Source organism: Eucyclogobius newberryi, unplaced genomic scaffold, assembly GCF_026437365.1.
Source record: "Eucyclogobius newberryi isolate DKJ021-1_F unplaced genomic scaffold, fEucNew1.0.hap1 SCAF_3, whole genome shotgun sequence".
NCBI classification, from domain to species: Eukaryota; Metazoa; Chordata; class Actinopteri; order Gobiiformes; family Gobiidae; genus Eucyclogobius; species Eucyclogobius newberryi.
In genome coordinates this window covers 16210349-16234612 of record NW_027315945.1, presented here as the reverse complement: position 1 = coordinate 16234612, position 24264 = coordinate 16210349, and the positions used below count along the sequence as shown (strand labels likewise).

Here is a 24264-nt window from a genome sequence, read left to right as displayed (position 1 = left end):
TTACCACTGTTGAGTCAGTATTGGTATGAGTGACACTCCGGCTGTGAGTGCGTCTGTGCTCCAGCCATGTTTCTGGGGAATTAAAGAGGGCCAGACAGTCCAGGCATTGATACTGGACTGGTTGTGTTGTTTGAGCCTCTGGGTTTACTTCTACTTCCACCTCACACAAATCTTAAAAAAACAACAACACACAATTCCCTAGTAAAAACAACTTCCCATAAGTCAGTCTAGTTTGTTTTGCATGTTACATAAACCTTCAGCTCTAAACAACAATATTATGTACTCGCAGTAAATTACCTTGTCTCATTTCTGCTCCGACCTCTCTCATATGCATTTCTTGATGCTGTAAAAGCTCATCTGCATTTACTAGAAGTGTCCCACACTCTAGACACTGATATTGTTGGTTTTGGCCCACCTCTGGAATATCTTGGACTATCATGGCATTCACAACTTCCTCTCCTTCACCTTCTGAGGCAGTGTGGATCTGCTGGTGAACAAGTACATCCTCTAGCGTGTCGAAGAGCTGGTGGCATTCACTGCACATATACTGGTGCTCAACATATACATCCTCGGCTTCATCCTGTTGTCCAGCCATTCTGATGACTGAAGAGGACCTACACGTTTATAGAGCAGATAATGAGGTGGGCGAATGAGTGTTTTGAACTGGTTCTTCTGTCATCCATAGAGCATATTTGAGGGCTACTTCCTGTTAGACACAAGATAACAAATTTGGTTTAAGGTTTGGTAATCAAATCAATATACACAGATATAGGCTACGTATAAAGTAATTGTATAGGTATAGAAGTTAATAATTCAACATGAATGGGGATGAATAACAAACAATATGCTACATCCTCCGCTGCTAACACTGAGGTACTTTTGGGGTAGGTGCGTCGACTGCCGCTTAATAGCAGCATTGTAACGTTTTATAACAATAATATTAACTATTAAAACGTGTGATGGCACATGGAGAGCTCTTGGCGGCGCTCCCTTTGACAAAGCAGAGCTGTTTACCGACCCCGCGGTTTCCTGACTGCGGATGCCCGCTGCGCACGGCGGTCGTGAGGCGGCGCTAGCAACTTTCCTCCGGAGCTCTCGAGCTGCCGTGGAAGGCCTTTCTTTCTCTTACTTCTCAGACACTCTTGTTGGATGGTCTCCTTGAAGTCGTCACTCGTCGCTCATCCAGCTGTATTTCGTTAGACAAGCGCCTTGTTTATTATCGAGATAATAAAACATAAAGAAAACAAAAACTCTTGTCGCTAAACTCTCCAAAGCGTGTAATGTAGCGTTTGCCCGCCGATCGCCCCATTCTCGTGAACAGAAGTCCCGCCCAATGCGGTAGTCCCTAACAATATCGATCATCTGATTGGACAGTACCCCTGTCTAACTCTGTCTTTGCGATTTGCGTAGTTTATTCAGTAAATTGCGGTTCTCTGGATTGTAACTGTTATAGATAACATATATATTGCTTTGTCGTATTTTATAGAAATGCCTTTCCAAGCAACGGGTTTACAAATTTCTTTTGGAATATAAAACCCATTTGTTACTTTGAATAGGTTTACCTGTGGATTGTATACCGAAAAATACATATTTTGTAATTTAGGTAATCCATCGTTGTATAACAAAACTAAATTTATGGTGCTTGTTGAAGAACTACATGTCCCATGAACAGTAATCTGTACGTCGGTTTGCGTCACGTCCTCGTCCCCCCACCATCGTTGATCTACAGAGGAAGAAAGGGGGAGACGAGCAACCTACACAGAACGTTGTAAGTCTAATTTATTTGTCCAAGATATGAGTTTACATGAACGCTGTTTGCGTGACAAAGGTTGGCGTATTGAGCAAGATCTGTATTTTACCTGGTTTCAGTTCACACAAATATGAGCGGCAGCGGGCGGCCCAGGACCAGCTCATTCGCTGAGCCTCCCGGAGCTCCCGGGTCCGCTGCAGCCGGTGCCGGATCATCTGTGGCTGGGGGAAGTGCAACAGGAAAGACCGGTGCTTCGCAGGCCAGTGGAAGTAGCACGACAAGTTTTGGGAATTTAAAATTGCCCAGTAAGTGTTGGTTATATATTCCCTACACATATGCTAATTTTAACATTATATATTATATATAGTGTGTGAAAGCAAAGTGACTGTTCATTTTTGGTCAATCATTGTTACGCTGCAGCTCTTAGCACATTAGCCGTGAGCTCTCTTGGCTAGCTTGTTTAAGTTAACCCAGTTGTGTTTTTCTTTGCCGAGTTGATTTGACTTACGACTTTATGCCAGTAGTTTAGGGTATGATTTTACCATATTGTGTAGATTAATTCAAATATCGTGCATTTTATCTCAAATACCTCCTATTTTAGTGTAGCTCTTGCCTGTTAGCAGCTTGTGTGGCTATTACATTCTTCATCAGTGCCAGATGTGAGCTTTCTAACCAGGTTGGCTCGCTAATGGCATGGACTAAAAGTGCCCTATCGCGTTCATGTGGCTTTTGTCTGTTTCTTTACCTATAAGTGTCTGTCCAGAAGAGAATGAAACGAGTGGGTTTTATGCTTGCTTATTAACCAGCACATGTTGACGTTACGTTAACCTTATCTTGCTGAACTCTTGGTTCCTGACTGTACGCGTGCGACATGTAGATGTATCATCAACATGAACAAAAGCCAAACAACTCCATAGAATCAGTCAATATAATTCTATCCATGTCCCCAAAAATATGTGGCATTGTTTCTTAAGATTGCTAGTAAATATAGATGAGTGTTACTGTAAGAAGACTGCTTTCTAATATTCTAATATCACCTGCACATTAAGACTGTATCTAGTAGGGCACAACAATTCTATGTCTCCAATATCAGTAGGTCTAGTGATGAGTCTAAGCTCTGGAAGTCCGATTTTGTCCAAAGCATTTTTTTTCCAAATGGAAGGAAATCAAAGATGATGTTGGTGGTGAGTAATATGGGGTTTAATTATCGGTAGCTTTATTTAACACAATTTCTGTGAATGGTTTTCTTGCCTTATTTTCTAACTTGGCCTCAATTATAGTCTCATTTGGAATATTTACCAGACCACATATCATATCCGTGTAATGTAAAAGTGGTGGAGGCTCTGCACAATTCTTATGCTCACAAAACATTATTATTTACACACCACCTATTTGCTTTTTTTGGATCCTGTACCCTTGCTGGATGCATTTTCATTTTCTCTCATTTATACATCTGTAACGTCAACTATCGTCAACCTATCTATAATGTTTTTCCTCATTGAGCAATCCATTTACGTAGTCGGGTCAACAATCTTGAAAATGTTGCCATAAACTGAACGCTGAACACATCATCTTCTGATAAACCACCCGCCTCCATACTTTTAGGAGCATTTGACCTATATGATGTGTTTTTTGATGTAGAGGGTCTGATGGGGCTGATTTGTAGTGTCAATTTGGATTATTTTTTCCACATCCATTTTCTACCGCTTGTTCCAGCCTATCCCAGTGACTTCGGGCCTTAGGCCGTGGCAGTGGCCAACTCGTCGCAGGGCCAACACAGAGACATGGACATTATAGACAGTTCACTCTCACATTCATTCACTCAATTTAGAGTCACCAATTTTGCCTAATGGATGGTGGGAGGAAGCCGGAGAACCCGGAGAGATCGGGGAGGACATGCAGACTCCACCCAGAGAGATCATGTGATGTTGGTCTGGTCCGGGAATCAAACCCATGATCTCCTTCTTGGGAGGCAAGAGCGCTAACCGCCTTTGCCACCGTGTACCCGTGGTATTTTTTCCACATTATCAAGTGCATTGGTCTAAAATAAATAAATGTAACAAGTGAAACAATTGTTAGGTGCAGGTCTATGGCAGGTGGTAGGCCTGCATTCATTTACTCAATTGTAAATCAAATCAACGATCATTTTGTTGAAAATTATCTGCCCAAATTCTATTTTAAACCAATGTCTGAGATTTGAGATATTAAGTCTAAGTGTTATGGCTCTAATCTATTTAGTTTTACTCATCTTTTACATGATTGAAAAATCATTCATCTGACTCGTCATTGTTAATAACCTGTCTTCATTTAACATGTCAAAAACTGTGTGGGTAAAAGACAAGTGTGTTTTGCAGATCGTGAATTGTTATTTCATTGCAATACCGGTGGAAAATGTTTACTTAATTTTGGTTTAAAAAAAAAAATCTAACATTATAGATACGTTTATTCAAATGAGAGGTACTCATTTGAATAAGGGTTTTATTATTGTAAGCAATTCCAGTCTTTCATCTGAAATTTTTGATTTGCTTGAGATCAAGAGAGGTATCTTGTTGAAACAAGACCGAGAAATGGAAACGCTGGGTGTGCCACTGTCCACCCATTTCATCGCATGCCCAGGCAAGCTTTCTGGAACCTCTTCTCCCTTTTCTCCTGTGGTTTTGCTCCTGTTGCATATTTTTCAAATCATTTGTGACCTAACACACAGACAGGCACCAAACAGTGACATGCTTCTCATTAGAGCTTAGCTTTAGCCAACATGAGGCATTTTAACATGACTTGGATTATCTGTTTAAATTGTGTTTGGCTTTGATTAGTCGCATTTGCAAGGATTAAATGGTGCTACTGAGTGGCTCTAGCCCGGCAGAAAAAATACCCAGGTTCACTTTCTGGAATGGGAACGTCCTTTTTGTTAATAAAATCTTGGGTAATTAGCTTGTGCGTCTCTCTGACTTCTCACTTAACCCAGGGGTCAGGGTAGAAAAATTGACAGAAAAGTAGGCTATTCCTCCAGGCAGCTATTACAAACCATGAACCTGCCTTCAGGTCAAGTGATGAGGCCCCTGGGTGCAGCAGTCGCTCTCTGTTCCTGACAGTTGCCTTTCAAAGATGGGTCAAATGTAGAGGACAAACATATACAGAGGCTGAGCCTACTAGAGCAGTAAAGGGATTTGACACATCAGTTTTATTCTACTTGGTTCTTGTCTATTGGGTAGATGCAACATTGTTGGGGCTTACACAGTACTTGTGCTTAAGGTTTCATTGTATTACTATTGACACGTGACTTTGTTTTCTTGCCCACAGGAGACAGTGGGAAAGTGACAACAGTTGTAGCCACGCCGGGCCAAGGGCCTGACCGCCCACAGGAAGTGTCTTACACAGACATAAAAGTTATTGGAAATGGCTCATTTGGAGTTGTCTATCAGGCGCGTCTTATTGATAGTCAGGAGATGGTGGCAATAAAGAAGGTTCTCCAGGACAAGAGGTTTAAGGTATGTCTGCGGGCTTTGGTTATCCAGAGTATAAGCTTTCAGCACAAAAATATGTGTGTAATTATGTTGTATTACAGAATAGAGAGCTGCAGATTATGAGAAAGTTGGACCACTGCAACATTGTGAGGCTACGCTATTTCTTCTATTCAAGTGGAGAAAAGGTGTGTACACAAATGGTATATTTTACACATTTATATGCCCCATAAGCTGTCTTATCATTCCGACTTGCTCTTAAAACATTTCTGTGCATTTGACCCCAGTATTGGTGTATGAGCCTGATGGTGGCGCAGTTCTTAGGTTTTTATTTATTGGTTTTAGTAATCCCCTGTGTAAAATGCACACTATTTGACAGCTGAAGAAACTGTCTCTTCCGACATACTTTTTCTCCTCAGAAAGATGAGGTGTATTTGAATCTGGTGCTGGACTATGTCCCGGAGACTGTGTACAGGGTAGCGCGTCACTTTAACAAGGCCAAGACTACAATCCCCATCATATATGTTAAGGTAAGCATGACTCACTTTGTACAATTATGAATAAGCAATTCAATCAGTCAAGAGTTGGTGATTCAGATTTTTTTTTATTTTGCTCACTCATTTAATAGCAATCTGTTGTGTATTCATCATTTGAATAATATCTTTCCTCTCTTTTTGTGTTTTTAGCAATCATGTTATTAAGGCATGTTTTGAAGACATTGTATGCATGTTGTTGTTGACTTTAATATGTGATAATCAGCCTAGTACTGTTTAAGGATTATGAATGCAGAATAGGAGAGATCCTCTCATGCGTAGTGATCTGTCAGACACTTGCCGGATTGGCACATTTTTTTTTGGAGACTCTGCTCGTGCCGGTTGCAGCGCTCCGGTCATTTTGGCTGTCTCATGACCCATTTCCCTCCTCAGCCTCCTGCTCCCTTGTGGTAGCAGTGGCACACTCCTCCTTCTCGGCACAGCTCACTCGCAACATGGTGCGGGTCCTTTTCTTGTCCCTGGACTTTCATTTCGTTTGTCAGTGCTTTTTGTCACTTCTGTTTTTTACGGTTGACACATGCCCATTGTTCATTGATCATCAGTCATCTTTTGTGTAATGTGTGGTGAGCTGCTGTCATTACATCATGTGGATACTGATGATGATCGCAGTAAAGATGACAGTAATTTTTCACATTAAGATGTTCAGCAGGTTCCTCCAGATGCTTAGTTAAAATGCTCACTGGCTGGGCTGGCTTTCAGGATCTGGTGACACAAATTGATCCTGTTTTTCTTAACATGATGAAATTTGTCTTAATAGAGAAAGTTATCTGGGAAATAGAAGTTGATCAGTCCTACTTTATTGGAATTGTTAGCTTTGAGTTTGCTTGTTTGTGTGTGATGGGTTTAGGATTATCAAAAGTATAAAAAATTGGATACTAATTAATACTAAAACTTGTACTGAAACTAGATACTCATTTGAACAATAAATACAGAAAAAAAAATATCACAAACTGGGTCAAATTGGAAACTTTCCTGAACATTAATACTCGGCAACTAAAAAAGTACGGTTATTTTATGTTGAAAGTGTCAGTTTTGCATTGTGGTATCGAAATCGCTTGTGAGTATTGAGCCTATTCCTTAGTACCGAAATAATATAGTTTGAAACTAGTATCACGATGAGACTAAATGGGTGTAAAATGTTTTAACGTGTATATGATGATTGTGAATATTAAGGAAATACATTGACTGTCATGATCATTTGTCTCGTCCAGGTGTACATGTACCAGCTGTTCCGCAGTCTGGCTTATATCCATTCCCAAGGCGTGTGTCACAGAGACATCAAGCCTCAAAATCTTCTGGTGGATCCAGAGACGGCTATTCTCAAGCTTTGTGATTTTGGCAGGTTGGTACTTCAACGTTTATTTTGGTCATGGTCAAACGTCCTTTTTGCATTATTAAAATATTAGTTATTTTAGGATTCACTTTTAGTTGCAGTGAATTACGGATAATTTATTTTATTTCAGTGCAAAGCAACTTGTTAGAGGTGAACCCAATGTGTCCTATATTTGCTCGCGGTACTATCGTGCCCCAGAGCTCATCTTTGGAGCCACTGATTACACGTCCAACATTGACATCTGGTCAGCTGGTTGTGTGCTGGCTGAGCTGCTACTGGGCCAGCCCATCTTCCCTGGAGACAGTGGAGTGGACCAGCTTGTAGAAATTATTAAGGTAATGAAGTGGGTACTAAAGTTTAGAATATATAGATGTGTGTATGGATTTACTTTGAAATAAAAAAATGTTTTTTTTTCACATCTTCAGGTTCTGGGGACACCAACGAGGGAGCAAATCAGAGAAATGAACCCCAACTACACAGAGTTCAAATTCCCTCAGATTAAAGCGCATCCATGGACAAAGGTGAGTTGTGTCTTCGTCATATCAGTGTTGTGTACAATAATACAGCATCGCTAAATAATGAAAAAACAATGTCTTAAGGTGTTTAAGCCTCGTACCCCACCTGAGGCCATTGCCCTGTGCTCTCGACTGTTGGAGTACACACCAGTGACCAGGCTGTCTCCTCTGGAGGCTTGTGCACATGCGTTCTTTGATGAGCTGCGTCAACCCAACACCCGCTTACCCAGTGGACGAGAACTGCCGCACCTCTTCAACTTCAGTCCCGTCGGTCAGTTTACAATGACTAGCCTTATCACTATTTCAAGTTCCTTATTTGATTGCATCTAAAATGTGCATGTTGTCCTTCTCTTCTCAGAGCTCTCTATCCAGCCCCAGTTGAACACCACACTCATTCCTCCTCATGCCCGCGCACAGACATCACCTGCCTCCCATGGTATTATTTAAGTCGAACACCAAAACTGTTAATAATATGGTTTCACTTGGTTCTTATTGTGATACTTCTTATTCCCCATAGAGGGCAGTGTTTCAGACAGTACCGCCCAGCTCAGCTCAGCACCTGGATCTATCAGCAACAGCACCTGAAGATCTCTTCTTTGTCATCATCTCTTTGATTTAGTTTTACCCTAGTTTCCTCTCCTCTTCTTCACTTGCCTGTTCGACCTCCCCCTGGCTCCAAACTAAAACCTGCCCCTCCACACACAAACTCTCACAACTCTCCTGAAAAGTTAACATTCTTCAGTGGACAGCATTTGGCATTGGGAAGACGCGAGTTGTTTGAGGACATTTAACTTAAGTTCATTTTTATGGTTTTTGGTTTGCCCACTAGAATAAAGAGCTTTTCTTTTGGGTAGGGTGTTTGGGAGAGCAGGAGAGGGTTGTTCATGTGCTATGTGTTAGAAGTTATAATCACTTTTATTGATTTTTTTATATTCATTTTATTTGGTCAGGCTTATTTTATGTGTGACTGATGCATTGAATGGGACCTCGATTGGTAAAGGAAATTTTGTCTGTTCTTGACAATCATACGTGTTGAGATAAAATGCTTGATAATGAAGCATTTCATTTTATTGTCCGTCCTACCCAATTGTGAGTAAAGGAGTGTGCTGAGCTATGTTTTTATTTGTCTTTGATAGAAAAAAAATAAAGGTGTGGTTTTCATTTTTAAGAGAAGTCTTATATAATGAGATTTGGTTTTAAATTCTACTATAAGCAACTGCACCCACTCTGAGGGATTGTGTTTACGGTTCACAGCCCTCTGGTCACCATAGGCTTTGCATCAGACACACTGAACACCAGTCATTTCATCCATAGTTGCAGAGTAAGGAAGGGTATCATTAACCAGAGGGCAGTTTGAGTTCTCTAGCTGGAAGCATAACCTGACTCCGACTGACATGGCATATTTCTTTCAGATCATGTTTTATTTTATGCTTTATATTATAGTAGAACATTGGGTTACATGTAGGCTTCATCATGTTAAACTACACTGCCTGATCGGAGGGCTGAATCGGTCTAGAATAGTGTGGAGGGATAGTGTTGTCATGTTTGCTGGCTTGGCATATTCTTTGCTAGTGCAAGTGTAAAAGAACCCTCTTCTTCTTCCCAAGCAGCCTTCCTGCGGTGTTCATATCATGATTTTCTGATTTGATGGGAGAACAGATCTAAATGACAACGATCTAGTTTTTCCTCCTTTTGATAATGCAAATGTAATGCATGTTCAGTCACTCACTTTATAGTATTACCACTGAGTAATCTGAACAGAAATAATGCTGAAACCCCTAAAGGAACTTCTGGAGCCTTCCCTTCTATTCCTTCAAACAAATCCCTTCTCCACTTTTTCACTGCTCAACTGTAAATATCAAGTACCTTTTATTTTATTTTTGTTATTTTTTGTTATTGTTATTATATTGTTGTTCTTGTAATTTTTTCTCTAGTAGACTGACACGATTGTTTGTTTATTTTCAGTCGCAGTCTGTAAATACAATTTCATTTCGGTCCCCAGGAGGGGAAAACAGAACAAAATGTTTCATTTTTATTCTCTCTCCCTCCATTGCGCTCTTCATTAGTCCCTGTTGTCCCATAAATGTTGTCATGACTGCTTTATTTATTGTATTATATTTGTGGGATTCTTCGGTTCTTTTTATTTTAAACTACAGCAGAAAACTTGAGGGGGAAACACATTTTTATTCCATTATTCCCCATGTCACAAGCGAAATTATATCACATCTAAGATACTGTACTCTGATCCAGATGTTGGGTGTTTGAACTACCATTCTATTAAATGCACATGGAAATGCCCAGTGAACTTCAATGTGAAGGGAATGTTACAAGCTCTGGATCTTTGGGGGGGATGGGAGGGGCTGGGGGGCATGTGGGAGGATCTGTGTGTGTGAGTGAGTGAGTGAGTGAGAGTTTGTGTGTATGGACCATAGAGGACTTATTTCTGTTGCCAGATAACATCTCCTTTGACTGTTTTCTCTTAGCTTACATGTGTTGTATGATTGCAATGGATTTACCTATCAACTAGTATGTATGCTTCTCAGACACCGGTGCTATTTGCTGGTGGACTATGAACATATTTGTTTCAAAACAAAATGCTGACGTGCTGTTTTTGTTGTTGTTTTTTTCAAAATTGTCTACATTAATTTTAAAATTTGCTGTGACCATGCTCTTTTATCATCCTTTTGTGAGTGAATTGTCAATGTCCAAAACTAAACAGTTGAAAGGAGATGACTTAAAGGGAGGGATGGAGGGAGAGAGTTTTTTTGTTTGTTGGTATAAATGATTAAGCTCATTAATAAAGTGATGAAACTGTATTTGTCTCGTTATTTAACTTTAGACACGTTTATATGTAACGGGTGCGAACTCTTCATCACGCTGTCTACGTCAGACAGGACACAGTGTGAAGTTGATCAACTTTACTCCTGTACACATAAAAACAATTTAAATATGTCTTTACATACAGCAGGCACACTAACTGACTGCAACACAGCACCCAGAGGGGGAGCTTACAATATGTAGTCCCGTGCTACACAGGATTTACTTATGTTGACTCTCACATTAAAAGAAATCATATGAACAAAGAAAATATTCATAATTTACATTGATTGCAGTGGAATAATTGTTTTGAGAGATTATGCACAAATAAAAACGTTTACATTGCAAAGTAAAAATAAAACATACCTGTGACGGACGTAAAACACTTTAAATGTCTTCACATACAGCAGGCACACTAGCTCCCTATAAGAGAACAGCACGTGACATGGCTAAAACAAAATGTAGCTGTCCAAATAAAATATATAATACTTTAAATTAACACATCAACTTGCGCAAAACTACATCCATTACATGTAAAAATGTTGTCATATTAACATGTGTATGTGTTTTGTTGGATACAGAGTGTTAATTTAGTCAAATATATTATTTTTCCACGGAGCAAATTATTGACCCAATGAGCAAATCTCACCCTGCAGAGTTGCACAGCACTGAGAAGGGAAGTGAAGCTACCGAACTATCAGAAGTAGTGTGCATTTCCGGTCTTTCAATGTTAAAATTCACATGACACCAAACAGTAATATAACAGTTACAGCTGCATACATTTCTGTCTTTTGGTGGGGAAGGTGCACGTCACGCTCGTACCACATGGGCTCTTCCATGCTCTCGTACACATGCAGGTGTGGGGCTGAATCATGCGGGACATTAGAGCTGTTAAAATGCACAAACGTAGCTCTCCACAAAAACGGATGGACGTGCAATTGTGTCATTGACTAGTATTGATTATTCAACAGTGCATCTAGAACATGAAAGCCGACAGAATAATACAAACTGGATACTGACATGAAACTATTCAGTGAAGGCGGGTAAAGCATACGTTCCCACTGTTGTGTGTGACGACTTTCTATTGGCTGAAGGACAGCCCTGCCCGCCAATCAGCTTCAGTTTTTAAACATGCCCAACACTGTAAGTTGTTGACCCATTTCTATTCCCAGTCGCGGCTTTTTCTTCGGTTGACCTTTCTCGAATAAGGCTTGTTATTTATCGTTGTGTTGATGTAAATTATCAGTACTTTCAATGGTGCGTTTTGGCGTGTGGTGCTGATGACCAGTGTCTGGAGGATTTCGACGGGGGGAGACAGCTAATGAGAAGTTTTCGTCTGCGGCCGCCATTACACCACAGAAGAAGCGCGTCCCGCCCTGCTTCACCGGGCTTTTCTTCTTCTTCTCTTCTGTGCTGTCTCAAAGTAAGCGCCTCACACTGGCTCAAGCGCTACAAATGGACTTACCCACTCTTGCATTCACCGTTAGAGTCTCTAAACTAAACAAAGCATTGGCGCTTAATTGCAATTTTGGTATCTTTGCATCAAGATTAGCACGTCGTTAGCAGGGCCGGCTAGTCATGTGGCTAGAAAATGGCTAATGTTTTGTGCTGCTACATCGTCGAGCTAACCTGGAAAACACCGTGGAACATTGCAGCTCACTAAACTTTAGCTTAGCTTTGCGGAACCAGAATGATCCTGTACAATATCAGGCCTCTGCTTTGGAATACCAATGCGGCACCTGCTGAGATGGCCTAAACAGTTCTTTTTGTGTCATGAGTGGATCAAAGTTCACTCAGTCTCTCACCGATTTCTACTGAAATGATAATCCTTATGTCAAAGCTCATTTTTGTTGACACTATTAAAAACTTCTCTGAACAATCTTGTTACTTAATGGTATGGCATAAAGCTAAACGTATTATTTGTTTCATATCACACTTTTGGAGATAACAATAGTCTACTAATAGAACTCACTAGTTTAATTGAAATAAGTAGAGTAATGTTGCATATTACACCCTTGAAGGAGAGGTCAGAACTGCCCATAACTGAACATGTAAACAAAGGCAGGGTAGTTTCAGGTTATGACTCCCCCTTCAGGGCAGGACTTATACATCCTAGTATGTCAGACCACTACCACTATCAGATTTATAGTGGTATACCAACATACACAGTTGCAAACGCTACATTCATATGAAATCCCATTAATCCATGTTACCCATAGGGGGCAGTAGGGCATTATACATTTTCAATTATTTTATGGTTGTGGTTATTTATTTTTTTTACCTGCGGGGTTAAGTGTGAGTGTGAGGTTTGTCTAATAGGCTGTGTTTGATTACACTCAAAGGAGCTTGAGGGAGACGACACTTCCAATGGGTCCAATTACAGCACACATCTAATTGATAGTATATAGTTAAATGTCAGCCTGGTCTATTAAATATTGCAGAGGAGAATGACTTGGCACATTTTCTACTTTTACTGCAACCTGCATGGTCAAAATACCAATTAGCCCTTGCTCCGCGCACGGTGAGTCATTTTCCAGCCCTGGAGTTAGCCTCCTGGCACTCATGTCCCGGATGTTGCCTGATATACACACACTTTTGTTCATCAGAAGGGGGCAATATTCCCGAACAAATGTTCAAAACTAGGGACCTGCTGTATTCAGAGCATGTAGAATGTGAACTGTTGCGCTTTCATCTATATGAGATCTCTTTTTTTTTTTTTTTTTTTTTTAAGGTGATTTGGGGCTGTAGTAGCTGTCTACCCAACAGTAGCCATGGAAACTACATCGGTCTACATGTGCTTCCCCTGCTACCAAGAGTTTGACACTCTGGAAGAAGTACTCAAGCACCAGTTGACGTGCACTGCTGAAGAGGAAAAGCCCCAGGTCCAGGGGACAGCTGTCACAGTTCCACTGCTACACCCTCAGGTAAATCCAGCTGTTTTGAAAGCCACTGTGTCCTGGAATGACACAATTCAAAACTACTGCGAATCTAACAAAATGTCGATCTTCCTATTCGCGAAATTAAAATGGAACACAAATTTTGCATGCACCCTGTCAAAGGACTGTTTTTATCCATATATATTGTATACCGGTATTCATATATTTTCAAGAATTATTATTACTTAGCGCTCTTACCTCCCAAGAAGGAGATCATGGGTTCGATTCCCGGACTAGACCAACATCACATGATCTCTCTGGGTGGAGTCTGCATGTTCTCCCCGTGTTACCGTGGGTTCTCCGGGTTCTCCGGCTTCCTCCCACCATCCAAAGACATGCATGTGATAGGCAAAATTGGTGACTCTAAATTGGCCCTAGTGAATGAATGTGAGAGTGAACTGTCTGTAATGTCTATGTCTCTGTGTTGGCCCTGCGACAAGTTGGCCACTGTCCAGGGTGTACCCCGCCTAAGGCCCGAAGTCACTGGGATAGGCTCCAGTCACCCGCGACCCCCCGAAAGGGAACAAGCGGTAGAAAATGGATGGATGGATGGGTGCCCACAATATTTTGACTCACAAGCTACTTGTAGATTCAGCAAAGCCTGAAGATCTACCTACAGATTTAAATTATATTGATTATAGTTGGTTGGGTTTTTAATTATTGTTTAAATGTAATTGGAGGAATCTGTTTCTTAACTAGACTATCTAATACAGCTGATTCATAACTAAAATATAGTGGCCACAACTAAGCTAAAAAATAATAGAAGGTTGAGCTTAAGTATCTGTAGCGTATTGCTGCTCCTTGCCCAGACTTTCTCTTTGGATCGCATGTGTTACACAGCTCTGGTTTCGGCTCGTGCTGTGCGCTACAGCGAGTCAACAGCAGTGCGCTCACGCTGAAACTCAAACAAATGGCCAAAATTAAAACTACTCGTGCTGATTGTAGCTCTCGGTTCACTCGCGCTGCTGTGGAGTTCTGGGCTGTCACTTCTAATGCCAGACTATAAACTAAAAACAGACATGGCTTTAGGATCGACCCTCACTGCCTCTGATCTCGACTTGTAGATGGCGCTCGATGTAATGAGCACCCCTGAATTACCGGTTGCATCTTATCTTCTCTTGTCTTTTGCAAATAAGTGATATGGGAAGGGATCACCGCTAAGATTGTGTGTGCGTGTAACTATTGCTTTCACATCAATGGAATGGTTAAGTTATGCTCTTAGAAATATTTTTGTTAAAACCATGCACTTTTCTTGAAACAAATGTTTACTTGGTGCCTCAATAACAGTTGTTTAATAGAGCCCTGGGCTTAAGAAACCTTCCCTAGCCCCTGTTTATCAAAGCCTGGCTGGCTGCACATTGTGTCTTCAACACATGTCCATAAAGCGCAGTGACACTTATGACCGATGGACGGCATCCTGAGTCCCCAGCAGGAAGAAATATTGGAGAAACGCATCAGTCAGCTTCCCTTAATGGATCCACTTTTCTCTTTCTTGTTTGTAACTTGGACAAACACAATTGAACCTCTGCTGGCGCTTGTCACAGCTAGCTGCTTTGTAACCCCCGCCCCCTCTACAGAATATATTCCACATATAAAAAATCTACAAAATATTGTGTCCAGCACATGTTTTACTTATTTATTTAATGTTTAAGTCCCAACTCCTCAAAAATGACAACAAAGTACCCATCCTGATATAGTTATAACCTAGAAGTGGCTTTATGTCTGAGAGGAAACTTTTGGCCGAACTAATTACTGTGCTAATTGACCTCACAGACAACAAAAAATCATAAATGTGTTTTGTAACCACTTTGTTGTTGTTCTTTTAGCAACAGGTACTAGACGTAGCGAGGGCGATTGTGCAGCCACTGACTGAAGCCCAGGAAACCGTTACGAGCCCAAAGAAGCTTGCAGCCAGTTTGAACGAGCCGGACCAGCCCCGAATCCTCTATCAGTGTGGTGACTGTGATGAGCTGTTCAAGAGCCTGGACCTCTGGCAGGAGCACCGTAAAGCAGGGATATGTCTAGAGTCTGCGAACAAGGACCAATCTGATTCAGAAGCTAATCCTGAAACCTCTACAGCACCAAGTCCAGCAATAGCTGTAAATCTCACTAGCTCCCCTGTACCCAAAGATGTTGTGGCGGAAAATGTGAACCCTGAACCAGAGGCTGAAGCTGCGGCCACTGCTGTGGCTGCGGCTCTGGAACAGGGTGAAATTGCTCCAGTGGAACAGCCTGATCCTCCTGTCATTGAGGCCAGAGCGGCTGCGTCTAATCCAGATGAGTCCTCTCCACGGCGACGAGACCGAAACAAAAGGCCCAAACCAGAGCCAGTGCTCCTGTGTGTGGACTGTGGCTCTTGCTTTGGTCTGGTGCCTGAGCTCGTGGCCCACCGGAAAACCCAGCATGGCTTTGAGGAAGCCTTGCACCGCTGCGGCGTTTGTGGAGAAAGCTTTCTCAACACAACCCTCTTCCTCTACCACCGCAAGCAGCACCGACAGCGTGGTGAGGAGCTGGCTGCACAGGAAGTTGGAGCTAAAAATGTCATAACTGAAGAGCCAGGTAAACCCATAAATGTGACTGTTAGCTTCAAACAGCCAAAAGTCTTCCTGTGCACCGAGTGTGGGCAGAGCTACAGCGCTGACCACGAGCTCCTCTCTCATCGTAAAGCAAAGCACGGCCTCAAAAATCCCCTCCACGCATGCTCTTTGTGCAATGCTGAATTCATGAATACTACACAGTACCTGTACCATCGCAGGCAACACGGAACCTCATCCGACTCACCAGAGGATGCCACCATCGCTGTGGAGACTGTCGTCACTGAAACCCAGGACTCCTCGAGTGCAAAACGCATCCTTTCACCGGCTGCAGGTTCTCCTCTTGCAAAGAAAAGTCGTGTCTTCAAAGTTGTGAGTGCTGGACAAAAAGGTAAATGGAATTTTGAATGTACTTGATCTGACTTAATCATTGTCGTTTTTAATTCACTTGTGTTTTGTCGTTTTTAGCGGTGAAATCGGACAATGGCACGACTCCCTCTGACGCCAATGCCGGTAACTACCCTCCTGCCAAGCTGTTGCAGGACTGGTCCCGGACACCACTGCCCCACGTTTGCCCTTACTGCGGCAAAACCTTCACACGCCGCATCTTTCTCCGCACCCACGTCTACAGCCACACCGGAGAGAAGCTCTTCACATGCAAGGTGCCACTTAAATTGAGATTATTTGCGTCGATGCGGTTGTCATTCCTTTGTCGTAGAACAAATGACGTAATCCTTTGAGGGTTTACAGCAAACAGGAGAATACAGGCTGACAGTTCTCACACCTCGTTATATTTGACAGATGCCTGCTTTTTTAGACAAAGAAAACTGCATGTCAGAATAGAGCAAATATAGTTGTAATACATTTTCCAGAACAAATAAAACTGTTTTTTTTGTTCTATAGGTGTGCCCAAAGACGTTTAACAACTCCCAGAGCCTGCTTCGCCACAGCTTGTGCCACACCGGAGCCAAACCGTACAGCTGTATCATCTGCGGCAAAAACTTCTCCCAAGCGGCCACACTGAAGCGCCATCAGCAGCTCCACAATCTCTCACAGCCTCGGAAGAAGCGAGGAAGAAGACCTGTATGAACCCAGGATTTCTTTAATAGGCTGTTTTATGTTGTGTAAATAAGTTTTTTAAAAAAAACGTCTGTTTTCTAGGTGTCTGCTACGGGCAATGATGAAGACCTTCTGGGTTGTCCTCGCTGTCCATCAATGTTCAACACTGAGGAACAACTCAACTATCACAAGTAATGTAACTGGCTAATGTCTTATAATCAAATGGATTACGAGTTGTGCTTCCCTGGGTTTGAAACGTTATAAAACACCCAACATAACAGGGTCAGAACATCCTTACTTTAGCTGGCCACCATATAGTATGTCCATTTTCGGTGATATTAGGGTTGTTTTCCCCTTGTGTATTTGTACAACCAATACACCACTGTTGTCCTAACCTCGTTTAACACTGCTTTCTTATAAGAGAGATGTCAAATTCTGTTAAGTTTGGGCGAACAGGTCAGGAGATCACTGCATAATATGCAGTATTAGTGTTAAGTGTACCTCAGAGGTCCCGAGGTATTTGAATTTGTTTCAGTTCTTAAGGATGTATGTAAAATGTATCAAGCACATGTTTGTTATCATTTGCCTAGAACAATGACACGGTGAGGGTTGGAAAAGACAAAGCCAAATCCCACTTTATTTGTCCAATGTCCAAGTGTCACTGGACTTAGTAAAAGATGTGTGAGTGGGAGGTCACCCTGACAATCGGAGTAATTCCCCCTGCTGCCTCAGGGTCAACTGTCCCACCAATATTGATTTTATTATCTACTTAACTGGCAACAGGAATGGCCTCTTGCACAAGTTTGAGATGTTTTTATATTTCCCTCACACCCTGTAGCATCACGGTCAGTTTAGTGTATTTGTTTGAGACCAGGACACAATGTACAATAACCTGAACAGGAGAGATGCATTGGACCAGGTTGTAGCTCAAGTGCTAATTTCCACTGCGATGTAGGATTTATTTTTCAGGGGAGGAGCCTATTGTACATGTGTTTAGTGTTTTAGGTATTTTTTGTGATGATACTAAAATACATATAAAAATATATTAAGTCAAACATTACTTCTGTAAAATCTGCGGCTTTATGGATTCTTATTGCTAATGTACTATAAGATGTAGCAATATATGAATAATATCTCTCAAGGCTTCGCTCCTCCCTCAAGGGCACTTCCAATGTAAGATTATAGAAAGGATATATTTAGTCTATCTTTGGCTCATCATGTATATTTTTCTTCTTTTATCTATAGCTGCACCACTTGACTAATTGCACTTATTTAGTCTGAAGTATATCTCTCGAACTGAGTCTTGCGGGTAGTACTTTATGTGAATATTATATCTTAAATAAAGGACTTTTATATCCTACAAGTAGAATTATTTATCTCTAAGCCAAGAGTAACCCCCCCTTCCCTACACATCATCAACTAAACCTATGTTTTCTATGTTACCTATGTTTGAACAGACTGCTCCATACCAGCCATCCTTTCCCTTGTTCTGACTGCGGAGAGTCCTTTAAGCGCAGAAAGGACCTTGACCTTCACTCCCTCTCTCATCAAGGTCAGAGTTTTGGATTTGTGGCCTAATGACCTCACACGGCCCCTTCAGTGTAGACCAAGTTGATATGATTTTATCAGAACAGCCGCTGAATGCTATTGATTAATTCAAAGTCTGGGATAAATGCCTCCATCGGCTTCCTTGGGTGGTCTATCTGGTTTATTTACATTAGTGCGGTTTGTATGTGTTTTGTTCTATGGATGCATTAGGTCAATGTCTTCACATTGATTTGTGTCCCAAGCGGCATGGCAAAGGGAGGTGGAGCCAAATGAAATGGGTCAACTTCATCTTCATTTAGGGAGGGGGCATCGGTTTGGTAACCTCATTAGTTAAGCCTGAAGAGTCGGCACACGTCAGGGGTCGGAGGTATGAGGCTCCTCAGAGAGAGATGATTGGAGACATTGATCCATTGATCAGTCCAGGGCCATAGGCTGAGTCTGTCCTTATTAAAGGTTTAATTAGAGGGTCCCAAAGGGAACATGAAGTGGATCGACCCCACTGGAGTACACTACAGATGGTCCGCAGATTGCAAGATGTTTGGATGGTGACCTATGGACATACTGATGAGCCATCAGTTTCTGCTATTTCCCTGCCAGATTTCCAAGAGCAGCTCGGTCAAGTGGGCTATGCCACAGAAATCTCAATGACTTTCTGCCTGTTTAGAAACTGTTTTTACTGTATATTCATAGGAGGATCCTATAAATAATGCTTTGAAATTGCACCTCGTCAGGCAGTTTTCTTGTCTATTGATGGATCAATTAAGCAAAGCAGGAGGCAGTTCAGATAGGTGCCAATTATATTTTTATTGCTTTTGTTCAAATTTGTCTATTATACAAGTTATTAACCTTGACACGTATTTATATTTTTCTGTAAAATAATGTGTCATTTGATATGAATTTGTAGTAATGCGCTGTACTTGTCTTTATGCAGATAAGCTGCCGGTCATATGCCCACACTGTTCATCCCAGTTCATCAACCAGACCGTGCTGGAGATTCACCTGCAGCGCTGCCCGACCAATGAGGACGACCGCAACACTGGGCGAGGCCGAGGGCAGGGCAGAGGGCGCTCAACTGGCCAGGTCAGACCACAGTTTGTAAATAATAATGATCTCATCTTTACATCAAGTGAATTGGAAAGTAAAGTTGCTCTGATCAGGATATTTGAGGCTGTTTTTTCTGATAAAAAATAAAAATATAATAATTCAAATGTTATATTAAATTAAATATGCATAATTTTATAGAAAAAATGCATTTGATGATATGAAGTTCGACCAAATTTATCTAGTTCATAGGTTCAACTGATCTTTCTATGTAGGTTTTGGCATTAATTTGGTTCTGCTCATCAGTTAACCGTGCGAGTTGAGTGAATACTGCAGCGGACAGCCAAATGTAGCGGATTTAGGAGCAGGCTTTCATCCTCTGAGCAGTTTGGACAGTTTGAGGAAGCAAAACGTGCAGAAGAGAAGACTTATGTCTTGTGCCACTTTCAAACGAGACTTTGACAAAACCATTAAGTGCTCTGCATTTTCACTTTCCATATGCAGCTTTTTGGTAACTGCAGCTTCAAAAGGCACATTTTCTCAGCAAAGTTAAGACCCAACAGGTTTCACAGGCCAAAGGCTCTTGTTACATTAAGGCACTCATTAAATTAACTCTTTTTAATGAGTAAATCACAAGTGTGTGGGTGCCTGCAAACGAGTGACGTCCGTGCGTTTCTGTGGATGCAATGGGAAACAATTTGGCTCACGTCACGTCATACGGCTGATGGACGACACAATTGCCTCTGAGCGTCTATCTTTTTAAGTAGAAGATCAGCGGGTGAGCTCCTAGTTTCGTGCATGTTTACAGGAACACGTGGCTGCTCCGTGTTGTTGTCCGCTCCTGGAGCAGACGGTGGAAACATCAGAGTGTTTTAACACAGGAAGGTTTCATAAGGAGCTTAAACAACTTTACTGCAATAACTTTCAGATCATTACTCATGGCAAATGTGTTAATGATGTAAAGTGTGATTGGTGCGTCTGATCGGCCCATTTTGCAGATCTCGTTACAATTTTTTTTTTTCTTAAATAACATGATCGACTGTCGTCTGATCAGAGCGCCTCTATTGGAAACTCTTTAGAAGAACTTTTAGATTACAGCATGTTACCTGTATTTTAGGGTATATTACACTTCTTTGTTCATCTGCAGCAGCAGTCACTGAGCCATATTGCCTGCATGACAGGCATTCATTGCCCAACACCTGACCCAAACCCCCATGCAGACAAAGCCTAGCTTTGCAATTTAGTCTATAAAACTAAAATGAATATCCGTCCCCCACTGGTGCCTATGATTGTTTAGAATCAAGCTACATTTAAGAGGGCTTTTTCCCCATGTTCGTATTCCACAGTAGATTTATTGGGAGCGGTAAGTGATAAATGTACACCGCCACATTCAAACTGTTTACACTGTGGTGTACACTGTACACCTCGAACACACTGACCTTTTCTCTATTCATAAGTTGTGTTGCTCTTCACACTCACCGCTGTGGACTGTCCTGTTTGTTTCTCTTGACCTCTAAAGCTTGTCTCTCACTCTCTCCTCAGGTGGAGTGTGACCTCTGCGGGCATCGCTGCATGACGCAGGAGGGCCTGGACCTGCACCGCCTGTCCCACACGGGTCAGACCCCGCTCAAATGCCCTGTGAGGCCTTGTCGCCGCCGTTTCGTCTCACACGGTGCTCTGGAGGAGCACGTGCTGGCCCATTTCCAGGGAACACTCCACAAGTCCAAGAGTCGCGCGCGCTTCCGTTGTTCGATTTGCCACAAGGAATTTGCTTACAACTCTACTTTCAAGGTTCACATGAGGACACACACAGACGAGCGGCCCTTCGAGGTAACAGGCTCTTGCATGTCTGTGTGCATAAAATTAATAGACTTCCATTTGTTCATTCAATAGATTTATAAAGACGACTCTGGATTTCTCTTTACATTAGACTGTATTGTGTGTCATTTGATCTGAGAATGTACCCATTAGAATACACCTTAGTTACATTCTCACTGATGAATGGCAGATGCTTATATTTGATCTTCTTTCAATAATTATTTGTTTTATCTCCCAGTGTAATTTATAAATATAAATTAACTCCTAATCTCCTTCTCTCTTGTGTCCCCCGTCTACATGCAGGTGCAAACAGGAGGCAATAAGACTCATTTAAGATTAGGTCTAAAACCTTATACCTATAATTGATAATACAAATGGCTTTATGCAGTATAGTGGCAAATATAGTGACAACTCATTTACTTTGAGTTTGATTTTTAGCTCGGAAGTCAATTTATATCTGAAGCAAAAATAAACTTGGTGGACCAAAACAATGAAATGAGTGAATTCACAGTGGCAGGGCCATTATTTGAGTCATTGCTTCTGATCTAAAATGAGTGACTAGTACCTGTCCAAACACATTTGTCTCTCTGTTTTTGCTCAGCGCAGTTGAAAGCTTCTACAAGTGTGATCAAAGTGGGGCAAATATATGCAGCAGTTCTATCGGAGTATTCCGGATGTGTTTAAATCGAAGGTCCACTTTTGGACTTGGCCAGAAATGTGGTTTTCCTGGTGTGCATGTAATCATAGTGACTGGTGCTTCCTCTGGTCGGCCGCTGCAGTCCGGCCTGGTGTCCCGGAGCAGGGCCATGTGCACAGTGTCCTGCGGGTGTTCCCTCCACACTGTGTTGTACCTGTGATTAATGACGGGGCTGACTTAGGGCCTGTCAGTTCCCCTCTGTGTTACTATTCTGGGACTCTCTGCTGCTCGGTGACGAGGCAGGACATCAACTATACCCGCCAGAGCCCAGCGCAACCCATCGGACACTAGAAACTGATTTAATGTTGATCATTTCAAGCTTTATGTAGCAGCTGTGTTTGTGATGAGCAAATGCAGATGATTTCCATTCAAATCTTCCAAGAAACTAAACCGGCAACTAAAGAAACTGCTGGGATCTCATGGTCACTCAATGAAAGCCCTAAGTGGTGCTAGGTGTGAGTACAGTTTGGCTGGCCACCCATGGTCCACTTCAAAATATGAAATAAGCTGTTCTTAAGCTGTGCATGCGCCCAACAATTCATGCACGCAAATATTAAAGATGTGTCATCAGGCTAGTCGATAATCGTGACTATTCAGGTCACAATATAATCTTTTAGTACCAAAAAAATAGACTTTAAATATAAATCAGTTTTTAAATTTGGCTATTTTTGTCACATTATACTTTATTTTACCATTCAGAAAGTTCAAGTTGATCAAAAACCTGAGTAATATAAACCACGGTAATGAAACAAAATGAAAAGATTTCACTGTTTGGTCACAGTCTCGATAATCATGAATAATCCTTAAAACGTGATGTTTTTTCTCACTATAATTGCAACACTAAAATTTGATTATAGTGATATCTCTAGTCAAAGGGTTTGTAATTGCTAGTGACTAATCTAGTTGGATTTAAATGCATACTCCCTTGTTGTCTGAGGACGTAGACTTGCATTACTCAGTTTTCAAATAGGTTGGATTAGGTTGTATATTTTTGGCAAAGAATAATCAGTTCCTTTTTGAGTTAATGTCCTGGTGTTATACAGTATTTATACTTTGTGAAATCAGGTCGGTGGTTTGGAGTCACTAAATTCCTTCCTTTTCTGTTTTCCCTGTTGACTGTGCTTTTCTCTGTTACCCCATTTGTTAACGCTGTATCTGCAAAATGTGTGAAGACAAAAATATGAAACCGTTATAAATGCTTTTGTTTGTCGCCGGAAAAGCTTGCTGCTTCTTATGCTCATAATTTTATCTGCTTATTTCTCCATCTCTTCTCCAGTGCTCCACTTGTGGCAAACGCTTCCGGCAGCTGCCCCATCTGCAGGACCATGAGCGCATCCACAGCGGCTTGCGGCCTTTCTGCTGCTGGATTTGTGGGAAGAGCTTCAGCGTTGCGGCTCGACTCACAGAACACGCTCGCATTCACAGCGGGGAAAAGCCATATCCGTGTCCACACTGTTCGGCGGCGTTCCGGGCCCGCGCCAACCTGGAGAAGCACATCCTCACACACTCAGACCTGCTCCCGGAAACGGCCGCAGAGGCAGCGAACGCGGCGGAGGCGGCACACGTCCAGAAGGTGCTGGAGGGTGCCAAGGTGCTGTCGTCTTTGGCCACTTCTGAGATGGACACCGCTGCAGCTGTGCAGACCATCTATGTCCTGCAGAGCGGTGAAGAAGGCTCGGAGACAGTCATGATCCCGTCTGATCAGCTGGCAGGCCTACACGGAAACTCACAGGTCGTCATCCTCCCTTCCTCTATGCTGGGGGCGCAGACCATTACTGTTCCTACTATTACAATGGATGGCAATGAAATCACAATGATGGAGGCAGACCACTCTCCACACCATTCGATTGAGTTTATTTTGGAGGAAACTATATGATTTTAGACTGCTGTGATCAGCTATAGAGCCAATATAATTGGGACAAATCCAAGATCAGTCGAATGGTGAACTACAGCAGCAGATGGTAAAAGGTTTAATTAAAGGGCTTGATGTTTTCGGTCTACCTATTGTGATACTGTAATAAAGAAAATATTTTACTAAAACTATCGTGGAATATAAAAAGGTTGGTGTTATATAGCTTTATGAATTCTTTAAATATTTTTTTTTGCCTTAAATAACATACTAACGCATTGAAATGGCATACTTCCTGGGTGAATTGTGATCCAATTTCATTTGATTGTTTCCATATAAACACATTGATCCT

The 24264-nt window shown here is 41.8% G+C and overlaps 3 protein-coding genes across 5 annotated transcripts in view; 2 read left to right on the top strand and 1 right to left on the bottom strand.

Moving 5' to 3' along the window:
- znf526 (zinc finger protein 526) overlaps positions 1–1381 on the bottom strand; it is a 5306-nt gene extending 3925 nt beyond the window's left edge. The window contains exons 1-3 of one of the 2 annotated variants that reach the window (XM_072460173.1): positions 1019–1381; positions 298–706; positions 5–171 (exon numbers count right to left, since the gene is read on the bottom strand). In XM_072460173.1, the coding sequence (XP_072316274.1) occupies positions 5–171; positions 298–595 (465 nt within the window). In that variant the 5' untranslated portion in view covers positions 596–706; positions 1019–1381. The remainder of the gene's footprint in view (positions 1–4; positions 172–297; positions 707–1018) is intronic. The other variant, XM_072460174.1, reaches the window with a different exon arrangement.
- A 249-nt stretch (positions 1382–1630) lies between these two features.
- gsk3ab (glycogen synthase kinase 3 alpha b) lies at positions 1631–10425 on the top strand. The gene is made up of 11 exons (XM_072459978.1): positions 1631–1768; positions 1870–2055; positions 5051–5238; positions 5316–5399; positions 5631–5741; positions 6977–7107; positions 7229–7433; positions 7524–7619; positions 7698–7884; positions 7972–8049; positions 8131–10425. Exons 2-11 carry the CDS (start codon positions 1881–1883, stop codon positions 8196–8198), a joined length of 1323 nt encoding a protein of 440 aa, XP_072316079.1. The 5' UTR covers positions 1631–1768; positions 1870–1880; the 3' UTR covers positions 8199–10425.
- Positions 10426–11611: 1186 nt separating this feature from the next.
- On the top strand, positions 11612–24264 carry znf574 (zinc finger protein 574). Of its 2 annotated transcripts, none has more exons than XM_072460180.1 (10): positions 11612–11853; positions 13162–13354; positions 15199–16291; positions 16369–16562; positions 16804–16983; positions 17062–17150; positions 18417–18511; positions 19439–19587; positions 21091–21378; positions 23340–24264. In XM_072460180.1, exons 2-10 carry the CDS (start codon positions 13202–13204, stop codon positions 23937–23939), a joined length of 2841 nt encoding a protein of 946 aa, XP_072316281.1. In that variant the 5' UTR covers positions 11612–11853; positions 13162–13201; the 3' UTR covers positions 23940–24264. The 2 variants fall into 2 exon arrangements, with proteins under 2 accessions (XP_072316281.1, XP_072316280.1); XM_072460179.1 differs by having other exon boundaries at positions 11613–11853; positions 15193–16291.

Bases quoted from the DNA above. Each gene is read 5' to 3' on its own strand.
- gsk3ab (XM_072459978.1), top strand. From the start codon at position 1,881: ATGAGCGGCAGCGGGCGGCCCAGGACCAGCTCATTCGCTGAGCCTCCC. The intron at 5,742-6,976 runs GTAAGCATGACT...TGTCTCGTCCAG, and splicing joins TCCCCATCATATATGTTAAG to GTGTACATGTACCAGCTGTT. The intron at 7,434-7,523 runs GTAATGAAGTGG...TCACATCTTCAG, and splicing joins AGCTTGTAGAAATTATTAAG to GTTCTGGGGACACCAACGAG.
- znf574 (XM_072460179.1), top strand. From the start codon at position 13,202: ATGGAAACTACATCGGTCTACATGTGCTTCCCCTGCTACCAAGAGTTT. The intron at 16,563-16,803 runs GTGCCACTTAAA...TTTGTTCTATAG, and splicing joins AGAAGCTCTTCACATGCAAG to GTGTGCCCAAAGACGTTTAA. The intron at 16,984-17,061 runs GTATGAACCCAG...TCTGTTTTCTAG, and splicing joins AGAAGCGAGGAAGAAGACCT to GTGTCTGCTACGGGCAATGA.